The 24321-nt window shown below is 50.6% G+C and overlaps 1 protein-coding gene across 1 annotated transcript; it reads left to right on the plus strand.

Moving 5' to 3' along the window:
- The first annotated feature begins 1398 nt into the window (after positions 1–1398).
- On the plus strand, positions 1399–24321 carry LOC116638906 (solute carrier family 22 member 20). The gene is made up of 10 exons (XM_032415077.1): positions 1399–1773; positions 1863–1966; positions 3341–3495; positions 6341–6509; positions 7039–7162; positions 8284–8399; positions 11711–11925; positions 13710–13818; positions 14012–14215; positions 23709–24321. The coding sequence occupies exons 1-10, from the start codon at positions 1399–1401 to the stop codon at positions 23803–23805; spliced, it is 1668 nt and encodes a 555-aa protein (XP_032270968.1). The 3' UTR covers positions 23806–24321.

Here is a 24321-nt window from a genome sequence, read left to right on the forward strand (position 1 = left end):
ACACCACCCCTGCCCTGCCCTCTGGCTCCTTCCCTGATGCCCTGGGTACTCACCCCTGCTGGAGTCCTGGGTATCTAGGAAGTTGGGGAGGATGGGGCCCCAGCTTCAGGGACAAGATCATACTGCTGAGGACCCATTGACCCCGCTGGTCCTATATGCCCCCCTCACAGCCCCAGAGGCCTGACCCCTGCCCTCCATGTACACTCTGACCTGGGGAGGCGCCGGCTGAAATCCGAACTCCTACTGAGCACAAACCTGACCCCCCAGGAAGCTCCCAGAACACAAGAGCCTCCTTCACCTAGACACCTGCAGTTTATGTAAGCTGCTCCAGCCCCCTGGGGTCCTGGCTTTTCTTCCCAGAGATAAGAGGGGGTTCAGGTGAGGGTAGAAGAGCTAGAACAATGGGAAGAGGAGGGGGATGGGTGAGCCACAAACTAGGGCAGCGTCTGCAGGGCAGAGGCTGAGGGAGCCAAGGTTGGGGGTAGGGGCTGAAGAGAGAGCCCCAGGTGGCAGACTTCCCATACTCGGCCCACCACAGGCTGGCGCAGGGCCTGGACCCCCTGTCCCGAGCCTGCATTTTGCCCTCAGGCGTCCTAGACCAGGTCCTGGGCCTTGGTGTCCTGTTACTAAGGAGAGTGCCCATCACTTCCTGGGAGTCTGGGCTGGGGTGTGAGGGGGCCCGGTGGAGGGCTGGGAGGCAGGGGCATGGATGGGCCCCACCCTCGTAGTTCTCTGTATTGGGCTTTTGTTTGATGAGCAGGTTGGAATAATGGTCTGGATGATCTGGCGGCCCCACCCTCTCACAGACACCCCCCCATCCCCCCACCCCCACTGAGGCTGAGTGCCTGGGACGGAGGCAGGGAGACCTGGGCTTCCCCTTGGCTGCCCTGCTTGAGCATCTTTAAGGGACTCCACCCCACCCCACCCCACCCCAGTTTCTCCTGTGCAGCCTCTGACTTCTTGGTTGGGGCACAGGGACTGGGTGCCCTGTGCTGAGGCTGGATCGGGCTCTCGAAGATGCCTCACGATGGCCTCCCGAATAGAGGGGAAGGTGGTGATGGCGTCGCCGTGACTGGGGGGGTCCTGCTGGTGCAGGCAGGGCTTGGGCAGCTGGGCCTGCAGAACTGGGCGGTGCGCTGCGAGGCGGCACTCTGGGAACCCTGGTTTTCTAACTGGGAGGGGAGGTGGAGCGAAATGAGGAGCAAGGCCCTGGAGGGAGGGGGAGCCCTGCAGGCAGGGGGACGCGCGAGGCCTCCTGTGAGGTGTAACCGGACCCCTCCGACCTGCCGGACGCAGGGTGTCTGCAGTCCTGACCCCGGGGCCTATTTCTCCACCTCCCGGGGCCCGGTCCTTCACATAAGGCCACGGCAGGCTGGGCCATGGGCTGGGCCCGTGGCCATGGCCTTCACGGACCTGCTGGACAGCCTGGGTGGCGTGGGCCGCTTCCAGCTCGTCTGCACGGCCCTGCTGCTGCTGCCCTGTGCCCTGCTGGCCTGTCACAACTTCCTGCAGAACTTCACGGCCGCCGTGCCCGGCCACCACTGCCGGGGCCCCGTCAACCACACCGTGGCTGCCACCAACCGCTCGGGGGGCTGGCTGAGGGCCACCGTACCCCTGGACCAGCTCGGGGCCCCCGAGCCATGCCGGCGCTTCACGGAGCCTCAGTGGGCCCTCCTGAGCCCCAACACGTCTGTCCACGGAGCGGCCACGGAGGGCTGCAAGGACGGCTGGGTCTATGACCGCAGCGTTTTCCCGTCCACCATCGTGATGGAGGTCAGCGGGGTGGGGGTGGGGGGCCGGGGTGGTGCTGGGGGGGTGCTGCCCGAGGCCGAGGCTGGAGCGTGCCTCTCTCCCCCCTGCAGTGGGATCTGGTGTGTGAGGCCCGCCCCCTCCGCGACCTAGCTCAGTCCATCTACATGGCCGGGGTGCTGGTGGGCGCCGCAGTGTTCGGCAGCCTCGCGGACAGGTGAGCCTTGGGGGAGGAGGGTCCCAGCCACCTGAGCCTCTTCATTTATCTTACTTTATTGACGTTGATTTGTACAGAGATAATTCATTCGCAGGGTTCACCATTCCAGAAGGTGTGGGAGAGTCTGCAGGGAAGCGTCCCTTTCCCACTCCTGCCCCACTGCCCGGGGATTTCTAGAGGGCAGCCTGGTTTCTGTGTCTCTTACCAGAGATTTTATGATTTTATGTCATCCAAGCCAACAGGGACATATGCTCTGTCCCACTTTTATCTTACAAATGCTGGTGCACCCCACGTGTGCTTCTGGACCTGGCTTTTACTTCCCTTCGAGGCCTCTGCGTGTTCCTTTAGAAAGAGCTTTCTGGTCCTCCCTACCGTCCCTGCTGAATTCTACCATATGGGCGACCAGAACTAAGCAGAACGGCCCCTGAGGAGAGCCAGCAGCCCTTCTAGAGAGACCCCGGGAAACCCAACATGGCGCTAGGCTCCAATGGAATCGGCTCCACACCTCCTGTCCTATTTCCCCTGCCTTCCAGCTCGTCCTCCCCTTCTCCCTGCCCTCCTCCTCCCCTCCCTGCCAGTTCTGGGGGGCTCTCCGGCACCCTGGAGTGTGGACTGCCCCCCAACCCCGTGCTGCATGCCTCAGACCCCTCATGGGCAGCTCTGTCATGACCCTGGTCATACTGTGTCACCACACAGCCTGGCCTTCCCGTGGACGAGCTTGTCTCTTATCCGTGGCGTCGAGTTTGCCACCAGCCCCCAGTGCAGGACGGTTTCCTAGAGGTGGTCGAGGCATGTTTGTGTCAGAGAATGAATGAGTGAACAAATGAGTGGATCCCGGGATGGGCAGCGTGTGGCCCCCTTCCTGGCCTGCTGCCCTCCCAGCCACGCTAGGACCTGGACCCTCACAAATGGGGCAGTGCCAAGGCCAGGCTGGGTTAACCCTGCTAGCCTGACCCCTGACCTTCGACCCCTTTATGGTGTGGCAAGCCCCCGCCCCACCCTAACCTCCCCAGCATGACCAGTTCATATGAAGACTTGATGTTGGGGTCCTGCTCCCACTGGCCTGTGAGTCCTGGTGTGAGGCCTCCGTCCAGCCGGAAGGTCACTCAGGGGACCCTCTGACCACAAGCCCCGAAGATTGGGAGCTGGGTTGGGGGGCCAGAAATACTCGAGTGAAGGAACAAAAGAGAAAAGACGTCTCTTCGGGTCCGGTTTTCCCTCCCTGACCAACCTCGGCTGCCACTGCCTGGGTCCCAGCGGACGTTATGGGGGACTGGCCTGGGGGCAGCTTCCTCTTGCCCTCCCTCGGCGACCCCCACAAGGGATGCAGCCACTGTCTCCGGAAGCTAACCCTGTGCCCGGCGCCCGGCTCAGGCTGGGCCGCAAGGGCCCTCTGGTCTGGTCGTACCTGCAGTTGGCGGTTTCGGGGGCGGCCACAGCCTACTTCGGCTCCTTCGGTGCCTACTGCGTCTTCCGGTTCCTGATGGGCATGACCTTCTCCGGCATCATCCTCAGCTCCCTCTCCCTGGGTGAGTCCAGCCAAGGAGGGGCCTGGAGGGGAGGAGGGCTCGCGGAAGTGGGGGTGGCGCCCTATTAGTGGGTGTCCTACCTGTTGTGTGGTGCTGGGATCCTCGTCCAGTGACTTCCACTCAGAGCCCCCACCCCAGGGTTCTTGGGCGACCTGGGCTCTCAGCCATGGCCCTGCCGGCAATGAGCCGTGGACCCTGGGTTGGGATGTGCCCATCTGTATGCTGAGAGGGTTGGGTTATTTCCTGTGCGCGATGGTCCACAGTAACCATTTAGTAAACACCTACTGTATGCCACGCCCAGTGTGGGCTCAGTGTGGGGACACAGAAGGGAGCTGAGACACAGTGGTCCCCGAGGCTGCAGGTAGTCCTAAGATTATGTGGCTCCAAAAAGGAGCAGGGCTCACCCGGGCTGCAAAGGTGGTGACTCCTTAGCACCATGGTGGAGACCTGGCCCCTTGGAAGCCAGGTGGGAATGTCCCCCACTCCCAAAGTGACAGGGTCAGTCCTCACTGGAGGCTGGTTTCAGGCAGCGGCTGGAAGCTCCAGCATGGAGCACTGGTAGGCAGTGGAAAGCTCACGGTGCACACAGGCCTGCCACCTGCTTGTGCTGATGGCTTAGTTTGCACCTGGGACACTACCAGGCTCAGGGAGGGTCTGAGGGATCCAGAGACTGCTGCCAAAGACGGAATGGGTCTTTCTTTTCAGGGATGGGGAGGACATCTTAGGGCTAGAGAGCCAGAATGTACCAGGCTGGCACACCTGACATCCCCCTCCCTGAATCAGGACACTGAAGCTTGTTGATCTCACGCACGATCCCGGCAAATCCCAGCCCACTCACCTCAGCCTCCAGGCTGGGCGTCCAGCCGCAGCTCATGGGATCGGAAGGCAGGAACAGACGTGCACGGGCCATCTCGTGCTAGAGTTACCTCTATGACACTCACACCCCTACATACACACATACATTCCTACCTACAAACACCCCTGCACACACCTACTACTAGAACTACTACTATGTACCAGATGCGGCTCTAAGCACCAGAGATGGAGTAATGCACAAAGCAGATCTCTGCTCCCATGGAGCCTGTGCTCTTGTGGGGGAGGAAAGACAGCCACATGAATAGCGGATCATGTAGTATGTTGGACGGGGATAAATGCTGCAGAGGAAACTAAAGTCCAGAAAGGGGATAAGCAAGCAGGGAGTGGGGGGTGCGGAGTGGCCAGGGGAAGTCCTCACCGAGCAGAGCTTGCTGGAGGGAGGGAGTGTGCCCCGCGGCTATCTGGGGGAAGAACATTCCAGGCAAAGGCCCTGATGGGGTGTGTATTTCTAGTGGGCTCAAGAGGAAGGGGTTCATTTTTTTTTTTTTAAGATTTTATTTATTTATTTGACCGGGGAGCGGGGGAGAGCGCACAATCAGGAGAGAGGCAGGCAGAGGGAGAAGCAGGCTCCCCACTGAGCAGGGAGCCCGATGCAGGACTCGATCCCAGGACCCTGGGATCATGACCTGAGCTGAAGGCTGACGCTTAACTGACTGAGCTACCCGGGCGTCCTGAGGAGGGGGTTCTTGTGGCTGGAGCAGAGCATAGGGTGGGAAGTGGGGAGGGGAGTGGTGACAGATGAGTTGGGGGTGCAGATCCTTAGGCCCTGTGACCGCTTACAGACTTTGGCTTTGACTCTGAGCAAGACAGGAGCTACTGGAGGATCCCAAGCTGAGGAGAGGCCTGACCTGATCTGACTTAGCATTTGCCAGGGTCCCTGTGGAGGCCGGTTCTGCGGCTCCTGCGGTCACCAGCCAGCCGCAGACTGGTTCGGGCCGGGGGTAGCAGGAAGAGGCAGGAAGGGCTCGACTGGGTTCTGCTGGTAGAAGCAGCAGGATTTGCTGATGGACTGGACACACGAGCTGGCTGCTCATGGGAAAGAAGTGTCCTCGTTAATGGCTACAGTTGCCTTTTAAGCCTGTGCATGATTTGGTTTTTTGTTTTTAAGATTTTTTTATTTATTCATTTGAGACAGACAGATACAGAGAGAGAGCATGAGCAGGGGGAGAGGCAGAGGGAGAGGGAGAAGCAGACTCCCCGCCGAGCAGGGAGCCCGATGTGGGACTCGATCCCAGGACCCAGAGATCATGACCTGAGCCGAAGGCAGGCGCTCAACCATCTGAGCCACCCAGGCGCCCCGAGTGTGCATGATTTGTTAATCAGTCCCCCAAGCATGGACAGCTAGGTTGTTTCCAAGTTTTGCTATTTACAAAAAAAGTCTTGTAATTAAGAGCCATTGTATTTCCTTTCCTACCAACCATTTACATATTTTGCCTGTTTTTTTGTGGGTTTTTTCTTTTTCTTTTCTTTTCTTTTTTTTTTTTTTTTTGCCTTTTGGTCATTTTCCTATAGATATGTAAGAATCCTTCCAATATTAGGGAAATTCACCCTTTCTCTATAATTTGAGTTGCAAATTTTTTGTTTGACTGTTTTCGCTGACATTATGACTTGACTTATGGTGTTTGCTTTTTTTATTGTTGTTAAAGCCAGTCAAGGTGTTCGTTCTTATATGCACTCTAATTTTTATAAAGTCAAGATTGTTGTTCTTCCCTTTTATTGCTTCTGAGTTTTGTGGCATTCTTTGAAAAGACTTTCCTGACTCTAAGATTGAAAAAAAAAAAGTTGCCATGATTTTTTTCTAACGTTCTTGTGGTTTTATTGGTTATATTTAGTTCTTTGGTGCACCTGTGGCTCAGGAAATCTCTGGAAAAATTTCAAGTGGCCACAGAGTCGCCATGAAAGGCACAGGTGGATTAGACAACCATGGGGTCTGTGAGTCCTACTGATCCTGTCCTGATTCTCTCTGCAGTCGTGGAGTGGATGCCCACCCGGGGCCGGACCGTGGCGGGGGTCTTGCTGGGGTACTCCTTCACCCTGGGTCAGCTCATCCTGGCCGGAGTGGCATACCTGATCCGCCCCTGGCGGTGGTTGCAGTTTGCTATCTCTGTTCCTTTCCTCATCTTCTTCCTCTATTCTTGGTACGTCCCCACAGAGAGGGGGGTGGGTGGGTGCACCCGTGTGACTGAGCCCCACCTGTGACAGTCTGGGGCTATGCAGTGACTGGGACTTGCTGGACGTGGTGGGGACTCGAAAGAGGGTTGATGCTTGTGGGGACCATGGGCTCACGGGTACTGCCCATGGCTGTTGGGAAGCTCCCATAAAATCCCTCACATTAGTGTAGGGCTCCAGAACGTTCGAGTGGTTTTGCCTCATCAGTTCCTTTGCAACTCACAACAGGAGGGGAACTGAGGCACAGCCCAGGGAGGGCCCATGTTATTCAAGCCACACAGCAGCATCAGAACCAGATTCAAAACTGGATCTGTGAACGTTTCTAAGTGCCCTTTAGCAGTTCGCTGTCTGCTGTGCTTTGGGAAAGGGAAGCTGGCATGTCCCCCGGTCTTCCCGAGTCTGCAGGCAGCAGGAAAGGGAAGGAAAGTGTACTTGGGTTTGGAGAATGGAAGGAGCTCTACTCACCCCTGCCATCCTTCATCCTCCTTTCGGTCCCAGGTGGCTGCCAGAGTCATCCCGGTGGCTCCTCCTCCATGGCAAGTCGCACCTAGCTGTGGAGAACCTGCGGAAGGTGGCCGTTATGAATGGGAGAACGGAGGAAGGGGAGAGGCTGACCACAGAGGTAGGCGGCATGGGTGGGAGAAAGGGGAGGGACCGTTTTTAGTCTGGCTGGTGGCCTCAAGATGTGCCGGGACTCAGTAACTTGCCAGGAGTCACCCACCACCCAGGGGAGGAGGCTGGGAATAAATAGAGAGGGAAGAGTTCCGGTGAGGCGAAAAGGTGAATGGCTGTGTGATCTGAGAGCAATAACTTACCGGCTTTGTTCATCAGTCCACCCATCTATGCCATGGGGAAATAACCCCATCCACATTGACACCTCGCCGAAATTTAAATAAAATAAGAAAATAAAGTGAAAATATTAAAGTAGAAGTCATAAAATGAAATTATCAAAGAACCAATAATAAAAGTACCCTTAACGATAAATACCAGCATAAGATAATTACCATCTGTAAGATAGTTACCATTCATTATAAATAAGTATGGTTTCTCGAGCCCCGTGTTGGCACTCTGCTAAGGGCTTTATGTACATAATCTCATTTAATGTGTTACTTTTGGGGGCGCCTGGGTGGCTCAGTCGTTAAGCATCTGCCTTCGGCTCAGGTCATGATCCCAGGGTCCTGGGATCGAGCCCGGCATCGGGCTCCCTGCTCCGCCAGAGGCCTGCTTCTCCCTCTCCCACTCCCACTGCTTGTGTTCCCTCTCTGGCTGTGTTTCTCTCTGTCAAATGAATAAATAAAATCTTAAAAAAAAATCCTTAAAAAAAAATGGTACTTTTGTGGTTGAGGAAACTGAAGTTTGAATGGGTCAGGTCATTTGCCTAAGAACACACAGTGGGAAGTAGCAGAACCACTCAGAACCCCTGCCCTTAACCACTGCCCAAGCCTATCTCAGAGTCTCTACCAGGGGTGAGGCGTGAGGGTCCCTCGAGAACCACAGGTGTCAATTTCAGCCTAATCAGCAGGGAGCTCAGGAGCCTTGGGACTCACATTGGAGCCTCTGCTTCATCCCGAAGCTCTGGAAACAATCTGTTGAGAGCCATGAGTCCCAGCATGCAAAGACTAGAACCAGCCACCTTGCTGGGGACCTCAACTTTGACCTTCCTCTCCACAGATAAAGGGACTCCTCGCAGGAAAATAGGGTCCCAGATCCTTCCCTTCTGCTGATCAAACTTCCCTTGTCCAGGTGGTGAGCGCCTACATCCAGAGTGAGATTGCAAATGTGCACACCTCCAACTCCATCTTGGACCTCTTCCGAACCCCGGCTATCCGAAAGGTCACGTGCTGTCTCATGGTGGTCTGGTAGGTGATATGCTTGCGCCCAAGTCTTTGACCTGAGGCAGGGACGCACCTTTTATCCCCACTTCCAAACTCTGTTCTCAAATGCATTGAGCAGGTGAGCCTTGTGAATTCAATTTTGTTCCCTACTCTTTGTCTAGGGTCCTCTGGCCCTCTGCTTGGCGCTGAGATGTGGTCATAGTTGAGACATGTGTGCCAACCTAGGGACCCCACATCTGGACAGTGGGTCTCACCTTGGTGGGGGGGGGGCGCCCATTGGAATCACCCACGCAGCTTTTCCAAGATGTACCTTGTCCCATCCTGATAGGCCCTTGGGGCTCTCCAGGAGATTCTGGGAAGTGTCCCACTCTGGAGAAACACTTGTGGGTCAGAAAGGGACAGACAAGGAAACGATAATGTCTATGAGGTATGACAAGTGTCCCTATAGCAGTTCTCCTGATTGGGGCTGCCGAGGGCTTCATGCAGGAGATGGCATCCACGTGGATTTTACAAAAATGGTTGTGGCGTTTGCCAGGGGACCAGGAAGGGATTCATAGCAGCTCACATAGATAAACATGAAGTGTAAAATGGCTAAAACCACAAGGGCAATCCATTCCCATTAGCACAGACTGGCAGCGGGCAAATCCTAAGGTAAGGAACTGATTTAGAAAGGGGGTAGGGGGCCATTTGAATTGCGCTTGACAGGATGTCCTAGATATGTAAATAGTAAGGGTTGGTATTTGTGAAGTAGGGAACACAGGCAATGAGTGATCTGTTCTCTGGAGGAGACCCAGCCCTTTTGTTTCGTGGTTACTGGCCAGGCTGTGGTGGAAGACCAGACTACCTGGGTGACCTTGAGCAAGTCAGCCAGCCTCCTGGTGCCCCAATTTCCGGCTTATATATCTACCCCTAAGGTCCTTTTGAGAACTAAATGTTTAGACATGTAACCCCCCACCTGGCCAGGGTAAGTGCTTGGGTAGAGTCTATTCTCTGATTTAAGTTCAGAGCTGTGTTCCCTGAGCCCTGGAAATGTGGGATTGTCCACCACCCTGGACCTTTAGAGGGCTTCTGCCCTGGGCAGCCAGAGAGCTCCTCAGAACCCAAGTCAGGGAGGTGATGCTCTACCCCTGCTGGCCCACCCCTACTTCGCTGTCCTCTTCCCACTGGGAAGAAACATCATGAATCAAAAATTCCAGGGTTGAAAGTCCCCTCTTGGATCCTTCTGGAAAAAATAAGCTCAAGCCCATTTCTGTTCAAAGGAAGTAATTCAGGCAGCTAGTGACTGGGTCACCCAGATGGAGTTTCTGCCGGCAGGTGGGAAGATCTGGGAGGAAGAGGAAGGGTGAGGAACTGGTGGACTTTCACAAGCTTCTGTTGTAAATGCCTTCCGTGAACTTGGATTTCTTTTTCTCTACTGGTTTGTTATTTTTTTTCCCCTAAATTACAAAAGCACTGCATACTCATTGGGAAAAAAAAAAAAAAATGTTTTTCCAAACAACCCAGAAACATATAGGCAGGATATTGTATTGGTTGCGAGGCAGGACTCAACTGTAGTTTAATTTAAAAAAACAAGACAAGGGGCGCCTGCGTGGCTCAGTCCTTAAGCGTCTGCCTTCGGCTCAGGTCATGATCCCAGCGTCCTGGGATCGAGCCCCACGTTGGGCTCTCTGCTCGGCAGGAAACCTGCTTCTCCCTCTCACACTCCCCCTGCTTGTGTTCCCTCTCTCGCTGTCTCTCTCTCTTTCTGTCAAATAGATAAATAAAATCTTTAAAAATAAATTAAAAATTAAAAATAAAAAAAAAACAAGACGAAATAAAAGGCAGGACTCTGGAACCCGACTGCTTGGATTTGAATCCCAGCTCTGCCACTTATCTGCCACAGCTCTGTCTCCATGGTCTTGGGTGAGTTACTTAACCTCTGTGTGCCTCAGTTTCCCCATCTGTAACATTGGTATAATAGTACCTACCACACAGGGCGGTTGTGAAGATTAGAAGCATTCATGTATGTGAAGCCAATAGAACAGTATCCGACACTTGGTAAACTCAAGATGCGTACCTGTTGTCACTGGATGAGAGGAAAGCGAACGCTCCTTCTCCCACTCTGCTCCCCCCCACCCCCCAGCAGCAAGCCCTGCCAAGCATGAGTCTGTATCCTTCCAGACCTTTGTACACACAAGACACACACATGTATTCTTACAAAAATGGGTTAATACCATACGTATCTGCTACTTGCTTCTAATAATTTAACTATATCTGTAAATATCTTTACAGTGTTACATGAATCCAGACGTGTCTAGGGTCAATAAGAATTACTGTATCACCTTTCTAGAAGTGTCTTCTCTTTTTCTCCATCTCCCCTGACTCACATAGCTGGGGGTAGGTGGGAGGGATGGTAGGCGTTTCTCAGTAAGTGCTAAGGGGGCAGAGGCTGGGGTCTTACTTGGAGAGAGCCCCCTGCCAAATTCCATTTTTCCACTTCCCCTCCCCAAGATGTTTCAGAGCCTATGTCAGCATATGGTCTCGCAGGGAAACAAAACCAGTCCAACCTGCTGGGGTTCATGAGGGCCAGTCCCATGCTTTTATTGTTACGTGGGTAAATGACACATAAAAGAAAGTTTAACATCATACTTCTTCCTTCTGAAGGCTGAGTAATTACCTGCAACCACCACATGCTCTTTATCCATCCATCCATCCATCCATCCATCCATCGGTCGCAGCTTGGGGTTGCTTCCATCTTTCTGCTCTTGTGAATAACGCTGCTATGAACACGGATGTACAAATATCTCTTTGAGACACTGCCTCAGAGACATTTTAAATTTCCCTGGAGACCCCACCCGCCCCAGTGTGGGAACTCCAGACCTTTGCCGTCAGATTGACCGTAAACCCCCCTTGGCAGAAGCAGACATCTGTAGGTGTAGATTTCTCAGTAAACATTGAGAGACGCTGTGAGGGTCCAATGGGGTCTTTGCCTGGTTGGAAGCCTCTCGTTTTCTCCTTCCAGCTCTTAGTTGTGAAGCTCAGACCAGCCACTGAAGGTGGAGGTGGAGGGGCTGGAGCAGTGCAGATAGGGGAAAACAGGAAAACACTCACACTCCAGAGCCCACGGACTTGACTCGGGGAGCAGGTGGTTAAGCAAGGACATGGAGGGAGGAGCCTGGGCTCTAAGACTCAAGTCAGAGACTTGGATTTGGTGAAGGGGAAAGGGGGGTGGGTTAAATTCAGGGGATTTAACGCCCTGACAATGGCGTCCTGTGTCATTCATCCTGTGTACCGTTCCCTGGGTCCAGAACAGTGAACCCTGGGCCATAGCAGGACCATTCTGCTGCCTCTTCCAGGTTCTCCAACTCCATGGCTTACTACGGGCTGGCCATGGACCTGCAGAAGTTTGGACTCAGTGTATACCTGGTGCAGGTCCTGTTCGGAGTCATAGACATCCCGGCCATGCTGGTGGCCACCACCACCATGATATACGTGGGCCGCCGGGCCACCGTGGCCTCCTTCCTCATCCTGGCCGGGCTCATGGTGATCGTGAACATGTTTGTGCCGGAAGGTGAGCTATGTGCTTCTGCCATGACCGCCCAGGAGCCTCTGGGGTCTGGGGTCTGGTGGGCAATGACTACAGCAAGGGAACAGGCTGAGGGATGTTCTTCTGGATCTGGAGAGGAAGTGACTGTCTATTAGCAGAGTTTTTACTACGCACTCAGCGCCATGGTGGAGAATTGGCAAAGACGTGAGCCTTTGCCCCCAAAGCACTTACCATCTTGTCAGGGAGATCAGGTTGATGACCTTTGAAATTCCCAATGCCCAGGGGCTCCAGGCCAATGCCAGCAGTGTCAAGGAATGGGACCCAACTGTAGGTATTTAAAGAACAGTCCAGTGATTCCAGCAAGAAGCCAGGGTTGAGTTTCAGAGTCCTAGAGCTTGTGTGAAGCCGAGGGCACATGGCCTTGGGCAGCTTGTCTGATTTCTTGGTGCTTTATCGCCTTCCTGTAAAATGGATAGATTATTTCTATTGGTATTTTGACATATTTTCTTCCAGTCTTTTTTCCTTTTTGTAGATTTTGTATTTGACATAATTGAGATAATATTATATATGTACATATATATAAAAATGGGATTATATATGTATATATGTGTTATCTTATTTATACATATAAGATATATCCTATTTCACTATATGTTATAACATAAATATGCTTTTTCATGTTATTTATTTATTTTTATTGTTATTATTTTTAAAGATTTTATTCATTCACTTGAGTGAGAGAGAATGGGAATGCATAGCAGGGGAGGGGCAGAGAGGGAGGGAGAAAGAGACTCCCTGCTGAGTGGGGTCGACCCCAGGACCCTGAGATCATGACCTGAGCTGAAGTTAGACGCTCAACCAACTGAGCTACCCAGGATCCCCTATTTATTATTATTTTTTAAGTAGGCTCCAGGCCTAGCATGGAGTCCAACATGGGACTTGAACTCATGACCCTGAGATCAAGACTTGAGTTGAGACCAAGAGTTGGATGCTTAATGGCCTGTGCCACCAGGCACCCCAATATGCTTGTTCATGTTCATACAAATGTTCCATGACCCTAATTTTGTATTACTATGTAATAATTCATCCAGATTGGTGTCTCACAACTCTTGCTGCACGTTGGAATCTCCTAGGGACCTTTAAAGAAATACCCAAACTTGAGGCTATCCCCAAGAGGCTTTAATATAATGGAGAGGGGGTAGAGCCCAGATGTGGGTGTTTTATAAATCTCCCCTCCTGGATCCAGTGTGCAGTCAGAGGACGTACCATAATTTCCTTGACCATTGCTTCGATGTTGGGCATGTGCATTGGGGTTTTACTATTCATAACCAGTAGCAATGATGGTAACAGCAAACACGGAGTGAGCACTGAGCCCTTTGCACTCATGACGTCACAGAACCTTATGAGCACCCTGCAAAGCAGGTGCTGGTGTTTTCCTCATTTTACAGTTGAGGACAGGGAGGCTCAGAGATGTTAAGTGACAGTGACCGAGTGGGGATTTGCACCCAGGCCTGACTCCAAAGTTTGTCCTGCCTCGGGAACGGGAAAAGGAGGCAGAAGTGAGAGAAGTGCAGTGCGGGGTGTTCTGGGGCCTAAGTGGGAACATGAGGTCGTGGGAATCCCAAGCCCCTCCACCCAGTGCTCTGCCTACCCCCTCCCTTTTTGGGCTCTGAGCCTCAGCCTCTGCCTCTTCCCCAGATCCCATCCCTTCCTGAGCACCTCTGCTCCCACCACACCCCTCTGCCTCCCTGGTCCCCCCTGGGGCTCTGAGCTCCCCCTAACCCCCGGCTCTGCCTACCCCTCTGCAGATATGCAGAGCCTGCGCACGGCCCAGGCAGCACTAGGCAAAGGCTGCTTGGCCAGCTCCTTCATCTGTGTGTACCTGTTCACCGGAGAGCTGTACCCCACAGAGATCAGGTGGGTGCATGGGGGGACGCAGAGCAGCCCCTGCCCCAACCTGGGAGGCCCTGGACCTCCAGGATGACACCTGCTGAGCTTGCTGAAGCAGGACCCCTTCTCCTTTCTGTCTGCCCCCTGACACCCAGGGCCTGGCACTCCCAGTCCTCTAGGCAGCCTGGGCCATGGCCACTGACGGGTCCGCACTTTTTAGGCAGATGGGGATGGGCTTTGCCTCGGTCAATGCCCGCTTTGGGGGTCTGGTTGCGCCCCTGGTCACCACACTCGGGGAGTTCAGCGCCATCCTGCCCCCCATGGGCTTTGGGGCCACTTCGATCCTGGCTGGGCTGGCTGTCTGCTTCCTGGCTGAGACCCGCAACGCGCCCCTGGTGGAGACCATCGAGGCCATGGAGAGGAGGTAAGGAGCCTCTGGGCATGGTGGGGGGGTATGGGGGTGGATGGCCAAACAGGCTGCAGGTGAAATAACTCAGGGTCTTCCCACTGCTCTTCCAATGTCATGGCTGGTGGGTGGGAGCCGTGTTGGGAAGACCAGCCTTGCCTACCCACCTTTGTCTAAGAGGCTTGGCTTTCATCAAGGACAGACCCAACAATGAATGGTGAAATAGAACGAAGAATAAACTGGAGACCAGGCAAAACAGGAACATGAGCTGAGGTCAAGCCTGGCAGAGAAGTGGGGATAACGGCTTGTGGGGAAGAGAGGTGCCTTATTCTGAAGCAAAGACAGGCCCGTGTGGCTGCCATGGTGGCCTTCAAATTTGGCCCAGAGCTTCCTGGCAACAGAAAGGGAGACCCTGTTACTGACTTTCGTCATATTGTCCAAGAGAAAAGGGGCTACCAGTTCTCTGGGGAAAGTGAAACTTTCCTCAACAATTAGCACTAGAAGAAATTTCTCTCATGGATCTCCTTAGGGAGGTCACTGAGTAAGGTGATGTCCTTGATGATGTTTCTAAAAGTGCCAGGTGGACTTGTTGCATTTCTCAGCAACAGTGGGGCCACTGAAGACCTTGGTTGTGGGGAATGGGGCCGGGGAAGGGAACAGGGCCCAAGTCTGTAGCTTTCTCTGAGTCCAGCTTGATTCCACAGCTGGAACCATCTCTCCAGAGACCTGTGAGGTGGACTGTGTTTGAAATCCTTAAAACAATCCCCCATGAGCATCCTACATCTAACCTGAGCCATGGACTAAGGCTGGACTCACATAGATCAAGGACAGGACACTTGCCTTTGGCAAGTCCTATCAATTCTGCTTCCAAAATATATTTAGAATCTGTCCCTCTCTGTCACCCCTGTGACCATCCCCCTCCGAGTCTGGACAGCTCTAAAAGCCTCGTATCTTCCCCTGTCCCTTCCACTTTATTCTTTATACAGCAACTAGTGTGAAAGGCTTGCCATGTAAGGAATCACATCACTCCTCCTTGTAACCCTTCCCTGGCACCCTTTTATGTTGAAGATAAAATATGAAATCTCACAAGCTCCCAGGATCTGGCCCCTGCCAACACCAAGGCTGCTCTTTCTGTCTGGAATGTTCCTCTCTTTGCTCTCTGCCTGTTTAATTCCCATTCATGCCACAGGTATAGGTCTAGACACCCCAGATGCTGGGTTAGTATTTGTCAATAACCCAATCCAGAGCCTGTTTGCAGGTGCTCTGAGATGTTGCCTGAGGGACCGAAGTACATGAAGAGACAACTGGAGGAGTGGCCCCCCCAATATTACTGTAATGGTTCTGGCCTGGGCATTTTTATTTATTTATTCATTTAAATATTTTATTTATTTTTTTGACAGAGAGAGAGACAGCGAGAGTAGGAACACAAGCAGGGGGAGTGGGAGAGGGAGAAGCAGGCTTCCTGCTGAGCAGGGAGCTCGATGTGGGGCTTGATCCCTGGTCCCTGGGATCATGACCTGAGCCGAAGGCAGACACTTAATGACTGAGCCACCCAGGCGCCCCTGGCCTGGGCATTTTTAAAGTCACATTTTGCTTACCCTAGCTAATGAAAGACCCAGTAATGCCAAATGAAATTCGAGTTTTGGGTAACAGAGCTTCGTTTGATCTTGCCAGGAACATTTATTATAAAGCTACTGTATGTTGTTACAGATGTGAACCAATTACATGATGGAGGCCATTTACTAAAAATAATTTAATTTAATTTAATTTAATTTAATTTAATTTATTGAGAGAGAGAGGGAGAGTGCATGGGGAGAGGGAGAGAGAGAATCTCAAGCAGACTCCACGCCCAGCAAGGAGCCAGACATGGGGCTCGATCCCACAACTTTGAGATCATGACCCGAGCCGAAATCAAGAGTCCAATGCTTAACCGACTGAGCCACCCAGGCGCCCCTAAAATTAATTTTATTTTTTAAATTGTTGAGGGGCACCTGGGTGGCTCAGTCGGTTAAGTGTCTGCCTTCGGCCCAGGTTCGTGATCCCAGGGTCCTGGGATCAAGTCCCACATCGGGCTCCCTACTCAGCGGGGAGCCTGCTTCTCCCTCTGCCTGCTGCTCCCCCTGCTGTGCTCTCTCTCTCTGTCAAATAAGTAAATAAAATCTTTAAAATAAAATAAAATAAAATAGTTGGGAACAAGCCATTCTTTCTCACAACAATTTGCTGATTGGATCTGACCTAGCTGGTCCTGTCAGGAGTCCATTCATCCCAGGGAGTGTGGAAGAGCTTGCACACCCTGGGAAACTAACCAATATCCAAAATGCAGGGAGCTCTCTGAAGCTGCACAATGTTGCAGAGTAGTCCCAGATTTTGCATTGCTTTTATCGTTTATTTTTTAAATTATGTATGTGTGAGGGCGTCTGCCTCCGTGTCTGTGTATTGGGTGTGGTCTGGGGCAATCTCAAACTTACACTCTTTGTCTGAACCCTGGGAGAGAAAGTTGTTGAGACATCTCTGCCAAATATTCTAACGTGTAATTCTCTCCAACAAGGATGTTCTGTTACACAACCTCGGTAGAACCATCACAGTTAGAAAGCTAATATTGATATATGATTTCCATTTAATCCTCTGGCCTCATTCAAGTTCTGCCAGTCTTTCCCACCCCCACCCCCGCCCCACCACCAACATCCCATAAAGCAAGAGGATCCGGTTCAGAATCACAAGTGGCATTTAGATGTTGCATTTCGTTCAGGCTGGACTAGATCCTCGGGTGTTCTCAGACTCTCTTGACTCCAACAGTTACAAGGTTTTATAACAGCAAGGACAGGGATGAGTCCACAGAGCACACTTATATAAGGCTTTCAGGAGATGAAGGATGCAATACAGTTAGGAGGAAGAAAATGCAGGCAATCATCAGGAAGGCCCAGGGCACCCAGGTGCCCTGCCCGGGGGTCCTCTCTGCCCTCTCTTTGGTCTCTCTCACAGGCTGTCAGCATGAAAGGGAGATACCTCAATCTCGGGGAAGCCTAGGCACACGTCTGCCAAGGGGTTTTTTTGGTATCCCGTTGGTCACAGCTAAAATCGGTTTGTAGAGCCAGGTAAACCAATTGCAGACCATAAATCCATAATTTTCAACAAACAATATTAGACAAGCTGGGAGAGGCTGTCTCCAGAGGGAGAGTCACACTTTGACAGCCCATGAAAAATTACTGGCTAGTCCATTTCATCCTTGCTGTGGTTGATGGGCAGTGTCTTGGCTCCAGATGTCTTTGAAGATGAACGCGGAGCTGCCACGGACTAGCTGTGAGCTAACAATGACCTTGACTGTTTGAAGATGGAGACGAGTTATTCTGTAGATTTCTCCCTGGTTTGGGGTTTTCTGATGTTACAGGTTGTAGCTCATGCATCTCTGGCAATGTTATCACAAATGTGAGGCCTGATTCTGCTCGTTGTATCCCAGCAGCTGGTGCACGGTTTTGGTTTGTCCTGTGATTGGTGATGTTCCCCTTGATCCCTTAATTAAGGAGGTACCTGCCAGGCCCTCTGCACTGTAAAGTTAATTCTTTTCTCCTTTGTAATTAACAAGCCTTTTGTGGTGAAGTACTTTAAACTATGTAAGTATTCCATTCCTGATCAAATTTTCAATTTATTATGTATGTATTTGTATCATTATGGATTTATAAATCCTTATTTTTTTTAAAGATTATTTATTTTTATTTATTTATTCATTCGAGACACAGAGATACAGAGAGAGAGAGAGAACATGAGCAGGGGGAGAAGCAGAGGGAGGGGGAGAAGCAGGCCCCCTGCTGAGCAGGGAGCCCGATGCGGGGCTCGATCCCAGGACCCTGGGATCATGACCTGAGCCAAAGGCAGACGCTTAACCATCTGAGCCACCCAGGCGCCCCAATCCTTATTTTTCAATGTATTATACCCTGTTTATTTTGATGCTCAATTTGTCCTAAATTTGGGCAGTATGAACCTTTTGACTTCTGTGTTCTTTCAAAATTCTTTAAGCATGTCCTTGTTTCCTGGATAGCCTAGGAAATGAGTTTCCCCATAACTGTCTTGGCAGCAACCATTTCTCTGAGTGTCTTAGCTCATTTTAGTAGAGAATGGTATTTAGAAGCCAAGATCCTTGGCGCGCCTGGGTGGCTCGGTCGATTAAGCATCTGCCTCTTGATTTTGGCTCAGGTCATGGTCTCAGGGTTGTGAGATTGGCCCCCCACTGGGCTCAGCAGAGAGTCTGCTTGAGATTCTCTCTCTCCCTCTACCCCCACCTCTCTCTCTCTCTAAAATAAATAAATAAATCTTAAAAAAAAAAAAGCCAAAAGCCAGGTGTGAGGGGCTCATTATTATGGGGTTTTTCTGCTCTCAAGCCTCTCAGCGAACAGAGGTAGGGAATATATGAATATACATATAGGTACAGAGACCCGTACATCTTTTTTTCTGTATCTGTAGATCATACTGAAAACCATGAGTCACACCATTACCTCCAACACCACCCACCACCAGGTTTATATCAGTTTGCTCCCTTTTCATATTTAACTCCCTTCTCTGACAATGAGAAATCTGCCTTCCCTCAGCCTTAACATATTTGCCTATTTGATCCATCCCCCAGCATGTAACTCATTCCTCTCCTTCACAGACCCCTCCACACCCCACCTAGGCTCCAAAACCCCATGCCGGGACAGCCCTCCATGTCGACACCTACCTTGCTCTGCCCCACGTAATGGCTTTAAGATCGAATTATTCAGGAAGAGAAGGGAAGAAAAGTTTTCCATATATTTTTGATGACACAGGTTATCATTCTCATAAACAGATAAAGGACAATCCTGCTGACCTCCCCACTCCTCCAACCTCACACTCCTCTAGATTCCCCCTTGAGATTATAGCAAGTATAACCATGCCAAAAGTAGACTAGCCACACTCAAAGCCAGTTTACATCTCAAATAAACTTTTGCATAAGAAATTTAAACCTGTGACCTATTGAGGAAATGGTCATGATGCTTTTTTAGCAAATAGAATGGGCTAACATCTTGGGAAACAAAACCTGCTCTTGGGGAGGCACCAGGAGGAGCTTGTCCAGATGGAGCCCGCCATGAGTGAGCTGCTAAACGTAGTGGACAGGGGTCAGGGAGCTGTGGCAGAGTTCTGGAGGCCAAGGATTTTACCTGGTGTTTAATTTAGCCTTTTTGAAATCTAATCTGTGTATTATTATTCATTGAGTTCCTACGATGGGTCAGACACAGGGCTAAGCGTGGGGTTCAGAGGGAACAAGGCAGATGTGATCTCCGCCCTCCTGGAGGTTACAGAGGCACAGAGAGAACAAAGACACAGAAATAAATGTGCAATTAAGAGAGACTAACTGCGTGACTGAGGATGCCTCTAGACTTAAAGAAGGAAAAGGAATTAGCGGGGCGCCTGGGTGGCTCAGTCGTTAAGCGTCTGCCTTCGGCTCAGGTCATGATCCCAGGGTCCTGGGATCGAGCCCCGCATCGGGCTCCCTGCTCCGCGGGAAGCCTGCTTCTCCCTCTCCCACTCCCCCTGCTTGTGTTCTCTCTCGCTGTGTCTCTCTCTGTCAAATAAATAAATAAAATCTTTAAAAAAAAAAAAAAAAAAGAAAAAAGAAAAGGAATTAGCCAGGCTGAGAAGGGGACAAGTGTGTCCCTGGAAAAGAGAACAGCTTATGCAAGGCCCCCTGAAGTCCCAGGGAGCTGGGAGGAGCTGATGGCCAGGTGTGAACCTGAAAGATGAGCCTAGAGAGAGGCAGGGGCAGCCCTCGAGACCACTCTGAGAACTTAGGCTTTTAAGTTAATAGAGAAACCACTGCAGGACTTGGAAGAAGGGATTGATGTGGTCTGATTTTTAAAGACCCTTTCTGTCTCCTTTGCATTAGTAAATCTCAGCCTAAATGGGGCCTTGGGCCTGGGAATTTAGAGCAGTTGCTTTAGAAGTTTCTCAGCCGTTTTTCATTATCACCCCTCCCACCCCCACTGTGGGGACCTTTCTAGATATACATTTTTTTCCCTAATCACACCTCCACTCTGCCAGTAACAATTGTATCTGTTCACGTACTGTGGCCCTTTGGATGGCCACAAACCATTGTAATATCTCAGATTTTTCATCTCCCCAACTCCAAGAACCAGTTTTCGCCCCCTGAGGGCCATATCACCCCCGTGAAGAATGAGTATTCTTCAGCAATGATTACCTGTTCCAACAGCCATAGCATCTCCTGCAGTTAAGGTTTTTAGAGGCCCTGAGGGGCTTATAATCAGATACACATTTAATATGCTCCTGCATGATTCTCGAGTGTTCTGGTCCATGGGCTTCTTCAATAACCTGTCTGGGGTTCTTCTTGACAATTCCCTTCCAACCAAATATGAGACAGAAAAGACTCAACTTGTTTTGGTTTGGTAGGCAGTGGTGATGTTGGGGAACGGGAGGCAAGAAATGGCCTCTCTCATGAGTCAGTCAAGTGGAGTTTTCGGTATCTGAACAATAAGAATTCAAGAACTGCTCAGCCCATTTCATTTTTCTCCATTTCTAATCTCATCATATAATTATGAGTGCTAGTCCCAGGCCTTGGGTGTCAAGGATTAAGATGAGAAGAAAATGGCTCTTTCCAAGGTTCACGTTACCCATCTCCAAGATGGCTACAAACCAAGAGGGATTAGGGGTAACACACCTACCACCGGTTCCTAGGTTACATAAAGATATAAGGGAACTTCCTCATATTTATTTCACAGGCTGACGAAAATCCAGTTGTTAGCAAGTTATTTGTATGTAAATTGCTCCCATCCTTCATTAATCACAAGACCAGATAATGTTTCTGCAGAATGGTCTGTATGCCTGGCGGGGGGCCAGGTCAGCCGCCATGACCCAGTTGGGCTTATGCCCCAGTTTGTTGGAGCAACATAGCAAAAGAAGAGTTGACTAACCCTGCTCAAAAAATCCTTTCCTGTAAGAATATAACATTCACAGAGGAAATGCTGATAGAAAATAAACAGAGGAAAGGTATTCACGTCAGTCACAATCAAAGAAATGTAAGTTAAAACAGAAAAGAGGTCATTGTTAAATATCCAATAAGGAAAACAGTTAAAACATAGTCGTAGTCAATGACGAAGTATGGACAGGAAGGAGGAAACTCCTGCAACTTTCTGGAAGTTTCTTTGGCATTACCGATCATGAGATAGAAAAATTTTCATATTCTTCTAAGTAGCAACGACATTTCCATATCTGCCCTAAGCAAATAAACTGAAATGTGGACAAAGTTTATTTACAAGGATATTCATCACCATGCTTAATATGCCTGGAAAAAAACGTAGACTCTCCAAATCTTCAACAATTTGAATAAATTATGATTACTGTGCAATAGTAAAAAGTTATGTTGATGAAGACTTTTAAGGGCATGGGTAATGTTTATACTATACTGTTAAATAGTATATTAAAATTAATTATGATATTTCCTAATTATGTCAAGAAATGGAGACTCGAGGGGCGCCTGGCCAGCTCGGTCGGTGGAGCATGCAACTCTTGATCTTGAGGTCATGAGTTCAAGCCTCACATTGGGTGTGGAGATTACTTAAATAAATAAATAAAAATAAACTAAAAAAAAGAAATACAGACTTGAAAGAGAGAAAGAAATATGTTAAGATGGTGACAGTGGTTGCCTCATAGTTAGGAGGGACATTTAATTTTTTTCCTGGCTACTTCACATTTTAAAAATTATCTCCAGGGATGCCTGGCTGGCTCAGTCAGAAGAACATGCGACTCGATCTTGGGGTCCTGAGTTCGAGCCCCTTACTGGATAGAGATTAGTTAAATAAATAAAACTTAAAAAAAATTTTAATATAAAAATTATCTCCAAATTGTCTATATTGAGCAGGCTTTCTTTGGTAACAAAGGAGGAGAGGCACAAAGGAAAGCAATTATAAGAATTCAATTACGTAATTTCCCAGACACAGGGGAGACCCTCTCAAGGCCCAGAAGCTAGGGAAGTGTCTGGGAAGATGCTGGTGCTCCTAGAAGCCTGCCAAGATGGCGGAAGGACCCAGATGAGAGGCAGCAGGGCCTGGACAAAGTTGCGAGGTTCCAACCGGTGACCTTCCATGGAGTTCTTCCCACTTGTAGTGGGGGCTTAGAGAGGTGAGGGCTGGGGGATGGGGTTCAGCCTTTCAGCAAGAGGTCTGGCGCTCCACCAAGGCCAAAGCCCAAGCCATTGGTCAGCTGGGACCTCCTGCCGCCCTCTCATCCATGGTGAACCCCAGTTCATGGCTGACCCCAGGACGTTTTTAATGCTTATTGTATTATATTTCAGACATTAAAAAAAGAAGACCATGGATTTCAGGTCACCCAACATGCTGCCTCTGGTCATCTTTGCTCATATGATGAATTTTAAAAATGGTGTTGAGCAAGCCTAACCATTGTAGCGGTTGAATCTGGAGGATGTCTGCCTCTGGGTTTTTAGGAATCATCTTTGGAAGGGATGGGGAATCCATGGACGGGAGCTGGGGAGGAACAGGCAGGCGGGACAGGCTCCTGTCCCTTAGCCCCCACCCCTCAGGCACACAACAGGTAAAGCCAATAAGCTGAATGGACCCAAAGGACAGAGTCAGAAAGACTATACAAGGCTTCAAGTGCAGAAAAAAGAGACATGGAGGACAGTAGAGCGAGAAGAAAGAAATGTTTCTTTGTGATTATGTGAGGAAATAATCACACACAAAAATGGCTTAAACCGTTGGACTAAAAGGTTAGAAATAAGAGTTACAAGGTAAGGATGAAAACTCTGATAAAACATTTGGAACATTGGAAAACGTTCTCAAACTGGAGCCAGTGAAAAGTAGACCAGAGAAATGGACAAGAGGTGTAAATGATGACAACGAGAAAAAAATGAAAACTAACATAATTACGTAGGACAAACCATTCTTGGTCTGCACAATTCCAGGATAAAATAAAAGAGACCAGAACACAAATTATTTCAAAGATAGAGGGATACAAGCGAAAAAGGCAAAACTGCACCTATTCAAAGGACAGAAAGCCCCACGGGGCAGCCCCCACGCTGTTTGGGAAGCTATTTCAGATGACTTCCCTGCCATCCCCCAGCCCCTGACTCTCCTCCCTGCTCCAGCCTGGCTGATTCTCTACCTGGGGCAGAGCGAGAAGGGCCCTGGCAGTGCCTAGTCCCCCGGGGTCTCTGCAGGTGCCCCTGGTCCGCAGGGGAGCCAGGCCCAGCCCCAGCAAGTTCAGTGAACCTGGTGCCCCATTCACCAGCTGGGTGACCTTGGGTGCGTGTCTGGCCTCAGGTCCTCATTGGAAAACTTTTTGACCTTGCAGTCTTTCCCTGGGGTGCCCCCACGAGAACTAGAGGAAGGGCCACTGTGGCTTCTGCCACCCTTGGGGGCTTTGGGCTAGTAGAGACATGTGTTGAATGCTGTGCACACACCACCTGCTTCTCACCATGTCCTTTCTGCCTTTCCGTCTTATTTTTCCATTTGCCTTTTCATTTCAACAGAGTCAAAGGAGGTCTTTCCAAGAAGGATGCAGAAGAGAAGAGGGAAGAAATTTCTCTCCAGCAGCTGGGAGCTTCTCCCCTCAAAGAAACCATCTAAGCTGCCACAAGCCTGGTGCTTGCTGGCAGCCCCTCATCTGGTCTCCAGACACCCCTGGGGCTTTTCCTGACACTGATGGGGGTGAGGTTGGCCAAGGGCCGTGGTGGCTCTGGGGGTCCAGGCCAAAGAGCTGCTCACAAGCCAGGGCTGTGTTGCTGGAAGGAAACTGGCCACCAGCAGCCAATTGGCATCACAAACATGGAGAAAGTCAAGAGGAACCAGGGACCCTCCATGTCCAGGGACCAAAGGAGGAACTGTTTTCCTTTCCCATCCCCAAATCTGTCCCCTTAAAACCTCTGTTCATTCTTGTTCTACCTCCAAACATTGTGTCTTTGCAAGGTTAAAGTGGCTGACATTTGTGCCCCTTGGTTGTCCCTGGGACAGCCCCACCCAGCTTGTCCTTGAGAACTCATTCTGCTCCACACCTTCGGCATTTACTCTGTCTTGCCGTATATACAATTAAAGCTCTCTTCCCCTGGTTGTGTATGACTTACCTTCTCAACTAGCAAATGCGGC

This window comes from Phoca vitulina, unplaced genomic scaffold (genome assembly GCF_004348235.1).
Source record: "Phoca vitulina isolate PV1807 unplaced genomic scaffold, GSC_HSeal_1.0 scaffold16, whole genome shotgun sequence".
Classification (NCBI taxonomy): Eukaryota; Metazoa; Chordata; class Mammalia; order Carnivora; family Phocidae; genus Phoca; species Phoca vitulina.